The sequence below is a fragment of the Charadrius vociferus genome, unplaced genomic scaffold, assembly GCF_000708025.1.
Source record: "Charadrius vociferus isolate BGI_N301 unplaced genomic scaffold, ASM70802v2 scaffold287, whole genome shotgun sequence".
In the NCBI taxonomy this organism is placed as follows: Eukaryota; Metazoa; Chordata; class Aves; order Charadriiformes; family Charadriidae; genus Charadrius; species Charadrius vociferus.
The window spans coordinates 1,866,891-1,883,610 of record NW_009649568.1 but is presented as its reverse complement, the minus strand read 5'-3'; the positions used below and the strand labels follow the sequence as shown (position 1 = coordinate 1,883,610).

Genomic DNA, 16,720 nt, shown 5'->3' with positions numbered 1-16,720 from the left:
GCCTCCATTAAGTCCCCTCCTGTCTTGGGGTCTGCTGCTGCTTCTCCTGTTCACCTCAAGTCTCCGTCTCTCCCTGCACCTTCTCCCGGATGGACTTCATCTCCAAAGCCTCCTTTGCAGAGCCCTGGGATTCCCCCGAACCACAAGGCGTCTCTCACCATGTCTTCTCCAGCCATGCTGGGGAACGTGGAGTCGGGTGAGTGCTGCCTCTGCTAGACGGATTTGGCCCTTCAGTTCATGTCGGGTTACCCCGAGGTGTGCAGCCAGGAGAGGGAGGTGGTGTCTTGCAGGGTGGCAGGAGCTAGATGGCACTTTGCCTGTGCGAGGGGGGCTGTACTGAGGGTCCGGTGGGTGGCTACGCGAGTGGAGTGCAAGCATTTTTCCTCCTCCTGTTGTATTTGTGGGTTTGTACCATGTCTGCCTTGTGTTGAGGTGAGGGCTGGTCATGCAGAGGACATGAAGGTGAAAGGGTGAGGTCAAGAGGTGTGAAAAGATGCAGGGTGTTGATGGGAGAAATCTCTCCTCGGCAGGGTTTTTGATTGTTCTGCCGTGGCTCCTGATGATTGCAGCTTTGTGGAAAAGATCCTGCTGATGTTATGACAATGTTTTGCGGTAAAAGGCTCTTGCAAAGACACGCTGTGCATAGTTAGCCAGTTGTGTATCTAGGTATGGTTAGTGCTTTCTAGCTTTACCATCACAGACAGGTAGGTCTGCTACCATTTGTAGAGGCTTCAACCATTTTAGCGAGAGCTAAAGACCACCATGTGTAGCATTTGGTAGCATGCTGAACCCGTGCCATGCCTGGGACTTTGTGGTGCAGGCGCTCCTGAACACCTGCGGGCTGTTGGTGGCACATCTCTGCCCTCTCTTTCCCGCTCCCAAACCCTCCCGGAGCATATTCGCCCTTTCATCCCGGCTCCCAGCACCGCAGGTCTGGGTGGCTTTCCAGCCCGGGAAGGTCTCCTGGCCGGGAGAGGCCGGGAGCGGAGCTGCTTGCCCACGTTGCCCTCTAGTGCTGCTGCGGGTAACCGCGCGGCAGCGGCCGGGACCTGCCTGCTGTGGCACCGGGGGACCGGCAGCGGCAGTGGCGGGGAGAGTAACCCCCCGCAGTAGCTGTGGGGATTACTGGCCCGGTCTCTGCTCGGGAGGGGAGCCTGGATGTTAGTGTCCCTTGTGAGCCCAAGCGCCTACACGTCAGAACCAAGTGCTTTAATCCTTGTGTAATGTTGTGCTTAATGAATGCTTCTACCTGCAGCTCTTCCAAAACGTAAATGTTTTGGCATGGCAGGATTTTTGTATTCTCTATTCACCTTTCCTTTTTTGGGGGGGGTGGAGCTGAGGAATGTGTGCTGAATTTTCAGTGATAGTACGACTTCAGTTTAGCATCTTTCCTTCACACGTAGTCTGGGTGGCATGAAATTCATCGGTGGCGAACAAAGGAGACTGGAAGTACAGTTAAGTTATTTCTAGTTTTGGGAGAGCGAAGGATGATGTTAAGCTAATAGGTGCAGAAAACACTTCTTTAACTGGAATGAGCTGTAAATATGTGTGTATAAAACCTGAAATGAAACATAAACAGGGAGTTTTACTTGTAGCTGCTGATGCAGCTTGTCAGAAATCGCGTGTGTCTCAGCATAGTATGTGCTACAGCTCTTGTGCTGCCTATGTCTTTTGTGCTTGTTTGATGCATCCTAAAGAAAAGGGAAAGGAGTTACAGTTGACATTTGGTGGGTGCAGGAGCAGTTAATTGACAATAGATTTTGTTTTTTATGGCTCAACCTGGTATCTTAAGTCTGTCTTCAGTGTATGGAAGTTGAATAGTAGGATTTTCAGATTTACCTGTTAATTCTTCATGTGGTTTTGTAGAGGCTCAAGATAGTTCCAGTAGAAGAGCAGGATCCAGGATAACAAATGTTAACCATCTTGATCAATAGGCTTATTTTTCTGGTTACCGTTCACAGTCATTGACTGCATTAGTCAGATGGACCTTTGCAATAAAAAGTATTTCTAGTTTTTGTGATTTCTAGGAGAAAAGGGTGTTACTTAAGGAAAAAATGGTAAGAAGGTAAAAAATTGAAGTCTGTCTTTTCCGTTTTTCCTAAGGTGGTCCACCTCCTTCCACAGTCAGCCAGTCTGCTCCTGTGACTCTTCCTGGAAATCTTCCCTCTAGCAGTCCTTATACAATGCCCCCAGAGCCGACCCTCTCCCAGAATCCCCTCTCCATTATGATGTCCAGGATGTCCAAATTTGCCATGCCTAGCTCTACACCGCTCTATCATGATGCCATCAAAACTGTGGCCAGCTCGGATGATGACTCCCCTCCAGCACGCTCCCCAAACTTGCCACCTATGAACAGCGTACCAGGTAAGAAGCTCAAAAGAAACATAAGCCCAAGCATTCAGGCAATATAGTGAGGGTGATTTTTATGGAAGCGTCAAATGAAGATGGTGAGAGGGAAAAACCTTGAAGAATGTATAGCCATGGGTTGTTTTTGAGGAAGGCAGTTGCAATTGTCTGAAACAGAGAGATGGAAATTCTCCTTGCAACCATTTTTTTTTCTATCCAGAAAGTGCCTGTTCTTCAGAAAGTGTCTAATCTGGAAAATCCTTGGGAAGGATTTCCTCTCAGGCAGACTGGAATTACTTGTGTGAGTGAGGGCTGCTCATGGGAATAAGGGTCAGACCTACAAGGTTCATCCAGATGAAATTGTTCTTTCCCTGTCTTAAGGCAGCGTCATAGAAGCTTCACAGGTTTTGGGTTGGGTGTTTTTGTTGTGGTTTTTTTTTTGACACTGAATCATTTGGTCTTTTCCTGGATTTTGTGGATTGCCTTTATTACAGAAGAGAGTGTTAGATTGCTTTCTCAAAACATACATCTTTTCATACAGGGAATGTGTCATGGCAGGTGACCTCAGCCAGGACTGAGGGAAACTAGGACTGAGGTAGGGTCCCGAGAGAGTTAAAGGAAAAGTAAAATAACATTGCCCTTTTGGGCTGTCTTGTGGGTGAGCCTGTTTATATGAGAAATCCAAGTCCTGCTGATAGCTTAATGTTTGTGGGTATGTATTTAACACAAAAGTAGGCTGTAGCTCCTCCACCCAATTGAATTAACATAGTTGAAAGAGGGTGTGAGTGGATGTTTCATGAGAGCGGCAACTGGTAATGAATTCTTGATGAGTTCACCTGTAGCTCTGCTGTCTGCTTCACGCAGTAATGATCAGAGTGGCTGAATGTACCTGGGGAAGCTGGCTAATTGAATAAGTTCGTGATGATAGCTCATTAACCTCATTGATTGCCGCCTCCTAGTCTTATGAGGGTTACCTGATTCATGACTTCTTGAGTTTTGAAAGGAGATTGTCACCTCCCAGTGGACAAGTGTCCATATGTTCATAATCTGCCAGAGACATGTTTCTTACTGCCTGCGTCATCTAGACTGCTAGGGAAGTAGTAAAGGTATGGGTTGGATTGAGATCCTACTTATAGAGCAGGCTTTAGTCACTTTTTGACAGGGCAGTGACAAGCTTAGGGAGGCTACTGTGCAAGTGGCATTGATTTTTTTTTTTTTTTTTTTTTTTCTTTCTGGTTAAAATAACATTTTCCAGGGCCACTCCTGATGCTTTTTACTAGCAGTAATTTTCGTGTGCGTGTATGTGTGGATTTGGTAACCTTGCAGAAAGCTCTCTGATAGCTTTAATTATTACTGGCTGTTACCTAAATGTGATTCCTTATTTCTTCCCCAGGAATGGGCATTAATTCTCAGAATCCTCGAATTTCAGGTCCAAACCCAGTGGGTCCAATGCCAACCCTTAGCCCAATGGGAATGACCCAGCCTCTTTCCCATAACAACCAGATGCCCTCTCCAAATGCTATGGGACCCAATATACCTCCTCATGGGGTCCCTGTGGGACCCGGCCTGATGTCACACAATCCGATGATGGGGCACGGTTCCCAGGAGTCTCCAATGGTACCTCAAGGACGCCTGGGCTTCCCACAGGGGTTCCCTCCTGTACAGTCCCCTCCACAGCAGGTGCCATTTCCACACAATGGGCCCAGCGGTGGACAAGGCAACTTCCCAGCGGGAATGGGCTTCCACGGAGAAGGACCTCTGGGGCGTCCTACCAACCTGCCCCAAAGTTCGACAGATCCAGCACTTTGCAAGACTGGAGGCCCTGGCGGTCCAGACTCCTTCACTGTTCTTGGAAACAATATGCCTTCAGTTTTCACCGATCCAGAGCTGCAGGAGGTGATCCGTCCTGGAGCCACAGGAATACCTGAGTTTGACCTGTCCAGGATTATCCCATCGGAGAAGCCTAGCCAGACACTACAGTATTTCCCTCGTGGGGAGGTGCCAGGCCGCAAGCAGCCGCAGGGTCCTGGGCCTGGGTTCTCCCACATGCAAGGGATGATAGGAGAGCAGACCCCGAGGATGGGACTAACGTTGCCTGGCATGGGGGGCCCTGGGCCGGTGGGAACTCCGGATATCCCTCTTGGGACGGCTCCGTCCATGCCAGGTCACAACCCGATGAGACCACCTGCCTTCCTGCAGCAAGGCATGATGGGGCCGCACCACCGCATGATGTCACCAGCACAAACGGCGATGCCTGGCCAGCCCGCGCTAATGAGTAACCCTGTGGCCGCTGTGGGCATGATCCCAGGCAAGGACCGAGCCCCTGCGGGGCTGTACAGCCACCCGGGCCCTGTAGGGTCACCTGGTATGATGATGTCAATGCAGGGCATGATGGGACCCCAACAAAACATCATGATTCCCCCCCAGATGAGGCCCCGAGGTATGGCTGCTGACGTTGGCATGGGAGGATTTAGCCAAGGCCCTGGAAATCCAGGGAACATGATGTTTTAAGCTGCTACCATAAGACTGGATGTTCTGATCCTTGTCAAGATGAGATTCCAAGTCCTGAGGGCTTTTTTGGGAGCTTCAGGAGTACAGTTTGGCCATGCAATAGGTGAAAAGAGACCAGAGGACACTTTGGGAAATCTCGAATGTATGGAATTACCTGAAAAAAAAATTATTCATTTTAACAGGTTGTTTTTTTTTAAGATTTATTTTTTAAAAATTATTTTTGTGGACTTGGGTATCCCGTGACGGCACCTGCTTTGAGAATCTGTAGCTGTATTTTGAGAATTGCCATTTGTCACAAGTTGCACCATTCTCTGTATGTTTACGTCCTTCGGACTGGCTTCTCCCAGGACTCTTGGTTATCTTTGGGGTTTTTTGTGTACTGTACTATATTGTAAAAGGGATTTTAGCAGAGACTTTAGTCTTTGGGGTGAGAGGAGAATGGGATTCTAGGCTGTTTACTTTAGGTGGAGAATCCATCTTCAGAACTTCGGACTATTTTCCTTCAACTCCAATGTATAGAAAAACCAAACTACGACCTCAGAGCAGAGTATTAATGAAAAGCACAAAAAGGAACTTAAGTTCAGTGAGGGGAATCTTTTAAAAGAAATAAATAATAAGTTAAGGACATATTTTTCAAATTATGGCGTGCTGTCCAGCACCTTCTGTCTCTCCCTCCCACTCTTTATTAAATAGGCTTCTCTCTCTCTCCGTCCCCCTTCTGTCTCCTCCTATGGCAGCTGCAATACCTTGTGTTATTTTGGGGAGTAAATCTAGGAGAGCCTCTCCTCATGTGGGGACTCTTCCCACTTTTAGGAAGGGGTTGGACTTGGACACTGTTACATCCTACAGTAGTCTCTCTCACTGTTTCCTATTCTCCTTTTCTTAGAAACCCCAAGTGATTTTATTAATGTGGGAGTGGAACAGACACTAAAAGTTATCCAGGATTTTTTTGTGGTTATTTTTTTTTCCTCCCCAGCGTAAAACGTTCTGTGTAACCTCCATTAAATTTGGTACAAAACCACTCGCCAGGGCTGTGGTGTCAGAAAAATAAAATATATTGTTTCTTACAAAAATGAACTGTCTTCTTTATCCAGTCCAGTTGTTACTAGGTACATCAGCTGGCTGGCCAGATGACTGTTTGCTCTTCCTCGTGATCACAGCCAGCACAGAGGCCAGGTGTGGTAGGCTTTGGCGGCTCCTAAAAGTCTGGTCTGCGTGCTCCCTGCAAGGCACTACTGTTTGCTTAATTCTGAAATGAATTTGTTTTTCCTTGGAGTGAGGTCTTGTTTCAGAATGCCCCAGGGACGATAGTTACAGCCTTTCTTCCTCAATTTGTTGAGGGTCAAGGAATAGATGAAACTTGTTGTCTCTGTCACTTCCTCCCAGAGAGTGTTTGCGGACTAGAAGGTGTGTGGTTTTGAGTTTTCCGTTGGCAGTCAGCAGGCAGACGCTGCTGCTTGAGTCCAACGTTGTGCGGGGCGCTGTGGTTGTGTGTGTCCCTGGGGACTTTGAATTGGGTAGGGTCTGGGATTGCCAGCACTCGGAGGCTGAGGTAGCAGGGAATGGATGAACTGAAATAACAAAGGTGAGAGAGAAATCATCAGTGAGCAGATTTTTATCAAGACAACCCTGCTGGGTAAATTGTTGCTTTGCCGCAGTTCTCATCGATCGCTTCCTAATCCCCTGTCTTCTCAAACTTTCCTTTTGAGAGAATTTCAGCAAGAAGGTTTTATGATTTTGTCTAGGAGGAGTGAAAGACTGGATGCTGAAACATGGATCGGGAGTTGAGCTCTGCTCCTGGAGAAGACCACAGGAGGAGCCAGATGTAGATCTGTCGGGCAGGGAGTGGGCTCTGTGGCTGGCTGCTCTCTGGTCCCTCAGCACTGTATATGGAGTCCTTCCACTTACTGTTACTTGCAATTATTTCAATGAGTAGTTTCCTCAAAGGGCTGGCTATTAATGTGAAACTTCATGTGGAGAATGACTATCATTATGCGTGTTGTGTGTTTTTCAGAGTTAACTAGTCCTTAACAGGTGGAAAAAGAATTGCTGTCTGTGGCCAGCTTACCGAAGTTTCATTGCTAGTGTTATAAAATGAGTGAAGCCATGTGCCGTTGGAGGCACGCAAGCCTTAGAGCCTTCTGTTGCCTGCTTCCAAATTCACCTTTGTGCTGTCATGCAAATTTACAATGATTTTGGGTGAGAATTACTCTTTTGACAAAGTGTAGGATGTATGTTGTGGTGCTTCCCTCTAACAAGACAAGCAGCGTGCTTGAAGCACAGGCTTGTCAAGATTTTAGAAAGAGCTGACAATGACACAGTAAGTGTTATTTCTGTAGAGCGGAGTTACCTCTTCTTTAAATGGTTGCACAGCTCCCTTTTGAGAACCTTGCATGGGAATTGTCACAGTGCAGCCTTTTTAAGTGTTGCTACTTCTGCCACGATTCCTCACTGTTTTTACCACGTTGAACAAAGCAAACTTCTTGATCGACAGAAATAACCTGGAGGGTTTGTTTGTTTGTTTTAACAGTCTTTCTCAGTGCTTCCTATGCCTGTTGAGGTATTTTGAATAGCAAAGGATTTGAGATGACTGCAACTTATTGTAGAAAAATTAGCATAGGGGATTCGCTGTTTCAAAGCCACTTGACAGTGAAAGGATACATTTTACAAATGCTGGATAATTAAAGTTCCTTCTGTGTTGGTCTGAGTTAAGATGCTGGTGTTTGGCATCTTAACAAGATTTTTCCTACAGAAAATACAGAAGATATGGATTCTCCTGAGTCCGCATAGGTGCACTTAACCTCAGTGGCATTGCCTGGTTTGCACAAGCTGATGGACAAGAGATGCTAATGCCTTGGCTGGCTCTGGTCAGAAAAACAACTCGGTAGATGTAGACTGAGCTTCTTTGTGTTGCTCTGATTCTACTTCTCCTGCCAGCCTTGCAAATTCACCTTGGGATCTGTAAGTCAGACTCTGTTCTTTCCTGCTTATTTATAATCAATAGTAACTGTGACTCAGCTCTGGTAGTCATGGTGCAGTTGAATACGGAAAGTGGGGTTGCCATTTTTAGTTTTCTTCACCTCCCCCTCCTCTTTTTTTTTTTTCTTTTTTCTTTTAAACTTTCAAATCATCCTCCACCTTTGTTTGAAAGAATGAAATAGACTTTATTCATACATGCTTGGCTGCTCTTCCTCTCTAGTAACATGGGAGGAAACAGTCTGCTGTTCAAATTATCTCATCCCAGATGGCTGCGCAGCCGGAGTGTGGAGAGACTTAAAAGGTAAACCCAGCAGATGGTGAACTTCTGAAACGCAAAGTAATGCGCCTGCTAAATCAAAAGTTTAAAATACTTGAAATCTGTTTGTTTTAAAGTAGTAGACTGTTGCAGACAGGTCATCTGTGAAGTACAATGGCAGTTTTAAGCATGGTCCAAATAAACTCAGGCTTTATAGCTGTATCATGTGCTAGCTAATCTATGAAAAGAACATGACAAAGTAGCCAGCCTTAAGAGTTTAGTCCTGACCTCCTCGTGGGTAACACTTCAGAAGACAGACCAATATGTGGAGATCTAATCTGCATCAGTCTTGGTTGGGATTTGAATGCTGCTGGTGCTTCTGATACAATTTGTGTATCCTGACTTGGAGTAGATGTGGGTGCCCGACTCTTCGTGAGGGTGTGAATCCTAAACACACTGCTTAGACTTGGAACGCAGCATTTGTTGTGCTGAAGTGTTGGATCTATTACAAATATGGTACATACAAGACTTAATTTTGCAGGGCTTGGTATGCTGACCATGTACCATGTCGGTTTTCATCCTGGTGGCAGAAGAAGCTACATTTCACTCCTGGTGGTCTTCTGCACTTACAGTGCAGAAGCCTTGGCAGGCTGTTGGCTGAAACCTGTTCCCTGTTTTGATATTTATCAAGGAGAAATGATCCATGTTTGATGTAGGCCTGTATTTAGTAAAACACACTTCACCATATTGATTGGTAGTAATTCTTAACCTAAAAAAGGTAAGTTGTCTTGCACATGTGCTGTGTGCCATCTTTTGGGTGAACTGACCTCTACTTTAAAGATTTTTTCCATTTTTAGCCAGTCCACATAGTTTCCAGTTATTTCTGTTCATGCTGTTGTTGTGGTAGATGTGTAACACCTAGCTTTATCATGCTTTTTCTGCTTAAGGTTAAAGCGCATTATCAGGAGTGTTCTCAAGGCCCTAAAAAACCCTGAACTGCTAGCTTTATTATGTTGGTTTTATTGGCAAATATATCAAGCTCACTGTCTTTTTGATGTCCTTTTGACTTTCAACCAGCAAACCTTTCATGCTGAGGTGTAGGTCCTCATGACCTCAGTACACACTCAAGTTTTAAGCTTATGATTGGTTTTGTTTGAGTCAGAGCATGAGGCAGGAAAGAAAAGTGATGCTGTTTTGTCTGGGATACTGGAAACTTTAAAAGAAGATACTTTGCATGAGGAGAAAACAAATTTAAGTTGACTTACCAACATAGGAAAGACATAGATCTGTTGGAGTGAGTCTGGAGGAGAGCCACAAAGATGATCCGAGGGCTGGAACACCTTTCCTATGAGAACAGGCTGAGAGACTTGGCGTTCTTCAGCCTGGAGAAGAGAAGGCTCCAGGGAGACCTAATGGTGGCCTTGCAGTACCTAAAAGTTGCCTACAGGAAAGATGGGGAGGGACTCTACCAGGGGCTGTAGTGTTAGGATAAGGGGTAACAATTTTAAACTGAAAGAGGGTAGATTTAGATTAGATATTGGGAAGAAGTTCTTTATTCTGAGGGTGGTGAGACAGTGGAACAGGTTGCCCAGAGAAGCTGTGGCTGCCCCATCCCTGGAGGTGTTCAAGGCCAGGCTGGATGGGGCTTTGAGCAACCTGGGCTGGGGGGAGGTGTCCCTGCCCATGGCAGGGGGTTGGAACTAGGTGGTCTTTAAGGTCCCTTCCAACTCAAACCATTCCATGATTCTATGATTCCCGCCCCCCCCCGCGATTTGTGTCTTTCCCAGTTCTTGCAAAGAGTCGGCCTGTTCATGCAAATGCACTGGTTCCTTGGGGAAATTTTTGATTTCTGGAAACTTTTATTCGATGTTCGCAGAAATGCCTCAGCTCTTCCATGCTGTGTTTGCAGTTCTGCACTTCCCACTTACTTGTGTCCTTTGGTCTGAAATATCTTCCACCATCCACCAGTCCTCTTCTGAAATCATTATTTATGCTAGTTGTGGTCCGAAATAACTCCTTCATACTGTGGGCCATGACTACCATGGAGTTGCTCGGTGCGATGAGACCACTTCCACACCAAGGGCAAGGGTGAGGCTGGAGCAGGGCAGAGAGGGTACTGCAGAAACCCCGTAAGAGACAGCAATGAAAGAACCTGTTCCCGGCGGAGCTTCTTCTTAGCCACTGCCAAGAAGCTGGTCTGTTTTTCTGAGGTCTTCTGGTGTTACTGAAATGTACGTTTGATTATTTTAATGGTGTGAATGTAGTACCTTTAACAATCTTACATGTACTAGGGCAGCTTGTGCTGCTGAGTTCTTTGGGTCTTGACCATGTTGCCATTTTTAACCCATCTGCTGCTCAGTTTTGCTGGGAGATGCTCCTACCTCTTGTTTAGGAGAAGGTATGTGAATTCCTGCTTTGTCTACTGGTATGGCCAAAACTTCTGATGGTTCCCTGATATCCCTTTCCCAAGCAGTCCGCGCCTCACCAATAACTTGGAATTGTGTGCCTCATGTTTCCATCATGGTTCTCCAAATACTTTATACCGTGCATAGGAGAGAACTTGATTAGAACAGAACACACTGTTCTTAAGCAAGGGTAGGCCATTGATTTTTATATAATGGCATTATGGTTTTAGGCTGTATAAAAACTTGGTGGAAAATAACAATGTTTTGTTTGCTTTTTTTGACAGCTTCTAATAGCAGTTCAGTGAGACCTCCAGCAATGTATTTAGTATTCAAATTATTCTGTTCACTGTGCGTAGTGTCAACATATAATTGTGGTGGGGGCAGGCTAATGAAAGAGTAGAGGTAAATCCAGCCCACGCTTCTCAGAGAAGGTACTGTAGTGCCTCCAGTCACAGAGGTAAATCCAGCCCACGCTTCTCAGAAGGTACTGTAGTGCCTCCAGTCACTATCTGTCAATGACTTACATTAACATCACTGCAGTCCCTTTTGCTAAGTGAGAAGGGGTAACGCAGGACCAAAACTGCAGGGCCGTTTATAAGTGGTTCCCCTGTTTTAGCCTTTAGATATCCCAAAGAAAGTAGGTCAGGATCGAAGTTTTATTTACTGATTGAAAAAAATGGGGATTTTGGCAACTTAGTACTGTCTCACAGGAAAAAGTGGCATCTTCTCAGCTAGAAGTACTTCTGTTGGCTATGCTGGTGTATTCCTGTTTCAGCAAGTGCAAAATAGATGCAACGTTGCTCAAAGCTGAAGTCAATACAGCTCCCTGGACATCCTTGTTTAAAGTGCATTAAGCAGAGTTCACCAAGAGTGCATGTTCTTGTACTTGGCCCACTGTGGTTGTTTTGCATTTTCGCAGCAGAATTTCCATAATTACATGAGTGCAGGGAAGAGGTTTGAAGGCTTTCTGTCCCTTCGGAGAGGTTTTGTGTGCTCAAAAATGCCCTGAAGAAGATGGGGTAGGTAAATGCTATGCAATTTGGGAGGTTCGTCTGTCAGCAGAGCAACCTTCCAACACGACAAAAGACAGGGAAAGGTACAGTGGCTTCTGCAGTTTGCCATACATAAAAGCAATCATTATGTCAAAGTTCTCAAGTCTGGTAGCTTGAGAGCAAGCTGGGCTTCATCCCACAGTCCCAGCATATGAGGAACAGGTATGTTTTCTCTCATATTCCTGGAGCAGCAGGGCAATTTAAACAGGTCTGTTCTCTCCCTTGCTGTTTTCGGCCTCTCTGCTTTTGTATGGCTACCTCAGAAGTGAACTTGAGCCATTCTGTTATGTGGCTTCTTTCATCTTGCTGCTAACAGTGAAAAGTGACACTGTGCCACCCTGTGTCTGGTAGGAAAAAGTCACCTCATCTAAAATATCTTTAGAACAGGGAAGGCTGGCAGGAATATAAAGAAAAATAGTCAAAGATTGTGACAATAAACTAATTTTAATTTAAGACAACTTAGTCTGCTGGTTCCCCTCTATTTGGGTACACAGGTTATTGTACTCCTCTGGACTGACTGAGTACTGTGAAAGAACTTGTAGAAATTCTTCAAGTGGGCAGAGACCTGCTCTACATCCTTTCACCAGTTGTTCCTGTAACGGCAAAGAGACAAAATGACAGATCTTGTGCATTGCCAAAGCCCTTTTTTTGCTAACACTGATGCATTCTGCAGCAGGGAAATATGCCAGCTGAGGCAAAGACGCAGAGAGGTGGAGGTTCAAAGTCTTTGCCTAAACTCACACTAGATCAATAGGCAGCTCAATAGAAAAGATATCTTGGCTACCACAGATATGCTCTAGGTGTCTTACCCTGCTATCTGGCTTGATGGCATGCTCAGAACAAGTCTTGTTTCACAGCTTCACATGCATGCATACCAAAACCAAAAGCCCAAGGTTTATAAGATGGACTCCCCCTGGGATCTTACCTCTCCACAGTAAGACATGCGAACAAACCACTCTTTGGACTGCTGGTGCTGATACAATTCCAGGATCAGATCTGCAGCATAAGGTGGCCACTTGTGATCAAAGGTGCCCAGTGCTACCAGGAGAGCAGTAAGGGTAATGTCATGAGAAGCATAGAGAATGAGCTTTCTGATAAGAAAGGAAGGGAGAAAAAGAAAAACAAAACCAAACGTAAAACGTAAGCTGTGTTCTTCCATGGATAGCCAGATAATCATGCTACAATAAGGCATCCAAGGCTCAGGGCTAGTGTCTTGATTACACAAATAGCATGCTGCACATACAATCTACCTCAGAAAAAGCAAATATGGCACTCATGCTTTTCCTAGCACATAAGCACTCATTCTCTTTACTCACGCATTCAACATCTTTCTGAACTAGCTTCTCACGCTGACAGCAAGTCAGGATTTATAATGATTAGAGATCTGTCCTGTACCTGGCCTTTTCAGCTGCAGATGAGGGATCTACTGCTTCCGTAATGTTCTTCTGTAAGGTATAGAAAAGACGACCAACATTCATCTGAAGAACTTCTCTATAAAAGAAGCAGAAATAAATCTACTAGGTTTTAAACTTTTGCATTAAATAATTTTGAAGGAACACCCGAGAACCTGCTTTTCTTTTATAAATTCGTAACATGTACTGATTGTAGCTAAGAACCATTAAATGCAATTCCTATGCTTACTTATTTCAGCAGTTGTAGTCACCACAGAGATTCTGCTGTGATTGCACACTGGCAGAGGTGTTAACAGTCTCATGAGGTGTGGCCCCCATAAAGGGGAACCAAGAAACTCCTTAATGTTCTCTATGCTATTTTGTTTCTGTAGTCTTGATTTTTGGATGCATAGTTTTCACCAAGGAAAGACTACTGTAGTTGACTGCAAAAGAGCAGTGGTTGGGAAGGGGAGGGTGGGATTCAAGAAGCTGGTGGCTGTATTTAAAAATTAGTTTTTATCCCTCTATTGAACAAAGAGAAGATCTTTAGACAACTTCTGGTGTTAAGAAACTCCCTCTACCGAATGAATACATCAGTGGAAACGGAGGATGAGTTGTGACTGTGGCTCTCCCAGGTGTTGTGGGCATGGGGGAAATCAGTCTTTCAGTATTTGAGATGTCTTAATACAAGTTAAAGAAAAGGCTAAGGGAAACTGCCCTAGCAGAAAAGGCAGTCCAATACTACCACCTGAGCAGAGCTGGTGAATATGGCAGCTGCGAATGAATCTGAAAGGAAAATGCCTGCTAGGCTAGCAACTCAGCCACCTTTACAAACAACTGTGGAGGAGGTAATTAACTGCATGTAGCAGCAGATTCTTTTGCAAGTACTTACATGTGTGCAGGGCCTGGCATCCCTTTTCCACTAGTATCAACAGTTCCAGATGTGCAGATGCCATCCTTGGGATAAACTTCCCAGGTTGGAATTCAGATTGTAGATGTGTGTCTGCAAGGGCAGTCTCAGTGCTCAGGCTGGAAGGGTCTCCTGTTCTCTTCTGCTTTTGCCTTTGACACAGGTTCACTTAAACAACTGTGGCAATTGAGGCATTCACTGCCTACCTCAGTGTCTTACTACTGTTCCTTGGAGACTACTCTCTCCATGACTGTAAGCAAAACAGGACCTAAGCCCACATCTTGGCCTCCTTGCTTTGGAATCCCTTTTTCCAAGCTCATGTTCCTGACTCAAGGCAGTGGATTTTACATTGAGGTGGCTGAGGCACAAACCTCATGAGAGGGCAGTAGCCTCTGGTGGGGGAATGCAGCAGATCAGAAAGGACTGCCGCAGTAAGCTGGTGTAGCTTAGGTATACCCAGGATGGATAAGACAATCCCTAAGAATGGAGGTATGGATACAGGCAATCACCTTGAACTGTCTTCCAGAAGAAAAAGCAGCGAGTCAACAGCTCGACGCTCAACTGTCTCCTGAAAGTTCTTCAGCACAGGGCAGCTTGGCAAATTGTGCACCTGGAAGGAGAAGATGCAGCATAACACTAGGGTTTGCCCCTTTCTGAACCTGGTCTGAAACCATATAGAATCATAGAATGGTTTAGGTTGGAAGAGACCTTAAAAATCATCTAGTCCAAAGCCCCTGCCATGGGCAGGGACACCTTCCACTAGACCAGATTGCTCAAAGCCCCATCCAACCTGGTCTTGAACACTTCTAGGGATGGCACATCCACAGCTTCCCTGGGCAACCTGTTCCAGCACCTCACCACCCTCACAGTGAAGAATTTCTTCCTAAATATCTAATTTACATCTACCCTCTTCTGGTTTGAAGCCATCACCCCTCCTCCTATTACTACATGCCCTTGTAAAAAGGTCTTCTCCAGCTTTCTTGTAGGCCTCGTTCAGATACTGAAAAGCTGCTATGAGGTCTCCCTGGAGCCTTCTCCAGGCTGAACAACCCCAACTCTTTCAGCCAGTCTTCATAGGAGAGGTGCTCCAGCCCTTGGATCATCTTTGTGATCCTCCTCTGGTGTCACTCTTAACAGGTCCATGCCCTTCTTATGTTGGGTGCCCCAGAGCTGGATGCAGTACTCCAGGTGGGGTCTCATGAGAGCAGAGGGGCAGAATCACCTCCCTCGACCTGCTGGCCATGCTTCTTTTGGTCCAGCCCACGATATGGTTGGCTTTTGGGCTGCGAGGACACATTGCTAGCTCATGTTGAGCTTCTCATCAACCACCACCAACCCCCTCAAGTCATTCTCAGGGCTGCTCTCAATCCATTCTTCACCCAGCCTGTATTTTTTGCATGGGATTGCCCCGACCCGTGTGCAGAACCTTGCACTTGGCCTTGTTGAACGTCATGAGGTTTGCACCTCTCAAGCCTGTCAAGGTTCCTCTCGATGGCATACCTTCTCTCCAGCGTGTCAACACATGGATGACTGCCCACTGAAAACAGCTGTTCATGTCACAGCATTTGTACTACAGTATTCACATGAGGAGTTCTAGGATGGCTTTAAACATACAGACTTGCTCTGTGTACCAAAAGGATGGATGTTTGTTCTTGAGGATACATTTCTGTGTCAAGGGAGTGTAACGCCTGGAGCTATTCAACCACCAGCCAGACTAATTAGTATTAGCTCCAGCAAAAAGAGGTACCAAGTGGGGTAGAAATACGCCCAGCTCGCCTCCAGTAGCAGAAGCAATCTGGCTCATGGGCAGTATGCTGGAACCAGAATTAAGATCACTCTGTTAGGTGGTGACTGCCAGAAAAGGGAAAGCACTTTGTAATGGGTTAAGCAAGGCCCAACTGCTCTCTTAGCTCTACTTCATTACACTTGAAAGAGATACTGGATTTCAAGCTAACAACATAAATACTGGAGATGAGTCTTCATCCATCCTAGAGCAAGGCTGACTCCATGTCTTGCTTTTTAAAAAGGCCATGCTATTTCTGTAAACTTTCTGGATTGCATAGAAAGGTAGTGGGGTACCTACTGGTGTTAGTGGGTCAACACTCCACCGTTTCCTCCATATGTGTGGTAAAGGGATATTTCTTTCTGTGAGAGTGCAATGGAAGTGCTTAACTCACCTGCTCAGCAAAAACGTTATCAAGGAGAAGAAAAAAATCCACAGATTTATCATCATCTATACCCATCTTCTCCTTAATTGTTTTCAAGTCATCAGAGATACCTGGCTGTTGTAGAGCATTCTTCAACTTATGCCTGTCAGGGAATTAAGAAAACAAAATGAAACAAAAACTTTTCACACATCAGACTCTATTTTTCAGGTTTTGTGACCCCAGCCCAGCGGAATTGTCTCACATCAATGAGGGGTAGAAGAGAAGCACCACAGGACACTGAGGGATTCTTGATTTTGGGAGTCTAAGTTGCAGAGCGGACAGACACTGTGTCTAGATGGCAAGGATCAGAGCTGGCTATCTGCTCTGCCAGAGGCAGGGGAAAAAATTAAGATGAGGTGTGAACACCTCAGGAGTGGTTCCCATAAGCAAGGGCTGTGTATCAGTTAACAGATCTGGTCATACTGGAACAGTACAAGTCTGTGTCTTCAGGGAGTAGCCTTTAACTGCCTCATGAAAGAAGAAAGGGTAGAAGCTTTGAACTGATTGCTGTATGGTGTGGGAAAATGGAAACACCTAGATACTCACTTGTAGCTTAAATTCACCTCTCGCTTTGTTAGAAGCCATTTGCCTCCTTATACTTTTAAATTTTATTTTTAAAAGTTTAGCTGCGAATATCCATGTTGGCCATGTCCTTCAAGCAAA

At 45.5% G+C, this 16,720-nt stretch overlaps 2 protein-coding genes across 3 annotated transcripts in view; one reads left to right on the top strand and one right to left on the bottom strand.

The window, feature by feature from the left end:
• The window catches only part of BCL9 (B-cell CLL/lymphoma 9), a 12,105-nt gene extending 6,181 nt beyond the window's left edge, over positions 1–5,924 (top strand). Inside the window, 3 exon segments of the mRNA XM_009890082.1 lie at positions 1–196; positions 2,104–2,364; positions 3,740–5,924. The exon segment at positions 1–196 is cut by the window's left edge and continues 24 nt beyond it. Of these exon segments, the coding sequence (XP_009888384.1) occupies positions 1–196; positions 2,104–2,364; positions 3,740–4,857 (1,575 nt within the window). The 3' untranslated portion in view covers positions 4,858–5,924.
• Positions 5,925–11,977: 6,053 nt separating this feature from the next.
• The window catches only part of ACP6 (acid phosphatase 6, lysophosphatidic), a 7,694-nt gene continuing 2,951 nt past the window's right edge, over positions 11,978–16,720 (bottom strand). For both annotated transcript variants that reach the window (XM_009890080.1, XM_009890081.1), the window contains 5 exons: positions 16,028–16,160; positions 14,360–14,460; positions 12,945–13,040; positions 12,475–12,640; positions 11,978–12,142 (listed from right to left, as the gene is read on the bottom strand). In XM_009890080.1, the coding sequence (XP_009888382.1) occupies positions 11,999–12,142; positions 12,475–12,640; positions 12,945–13,040; positions 14,360–14,460; positions 16,028–16,160 (640 nt within the window). In that variant the 3' untranslated portion in view covers positions 11,978–11,998. The remainder of the gene's footprint in view (positions 12,143–12,474; positions 12,641–12,944; positions 13,041–14,359; positions 14,461–16,027; positions 16,161–16,720) is intronic.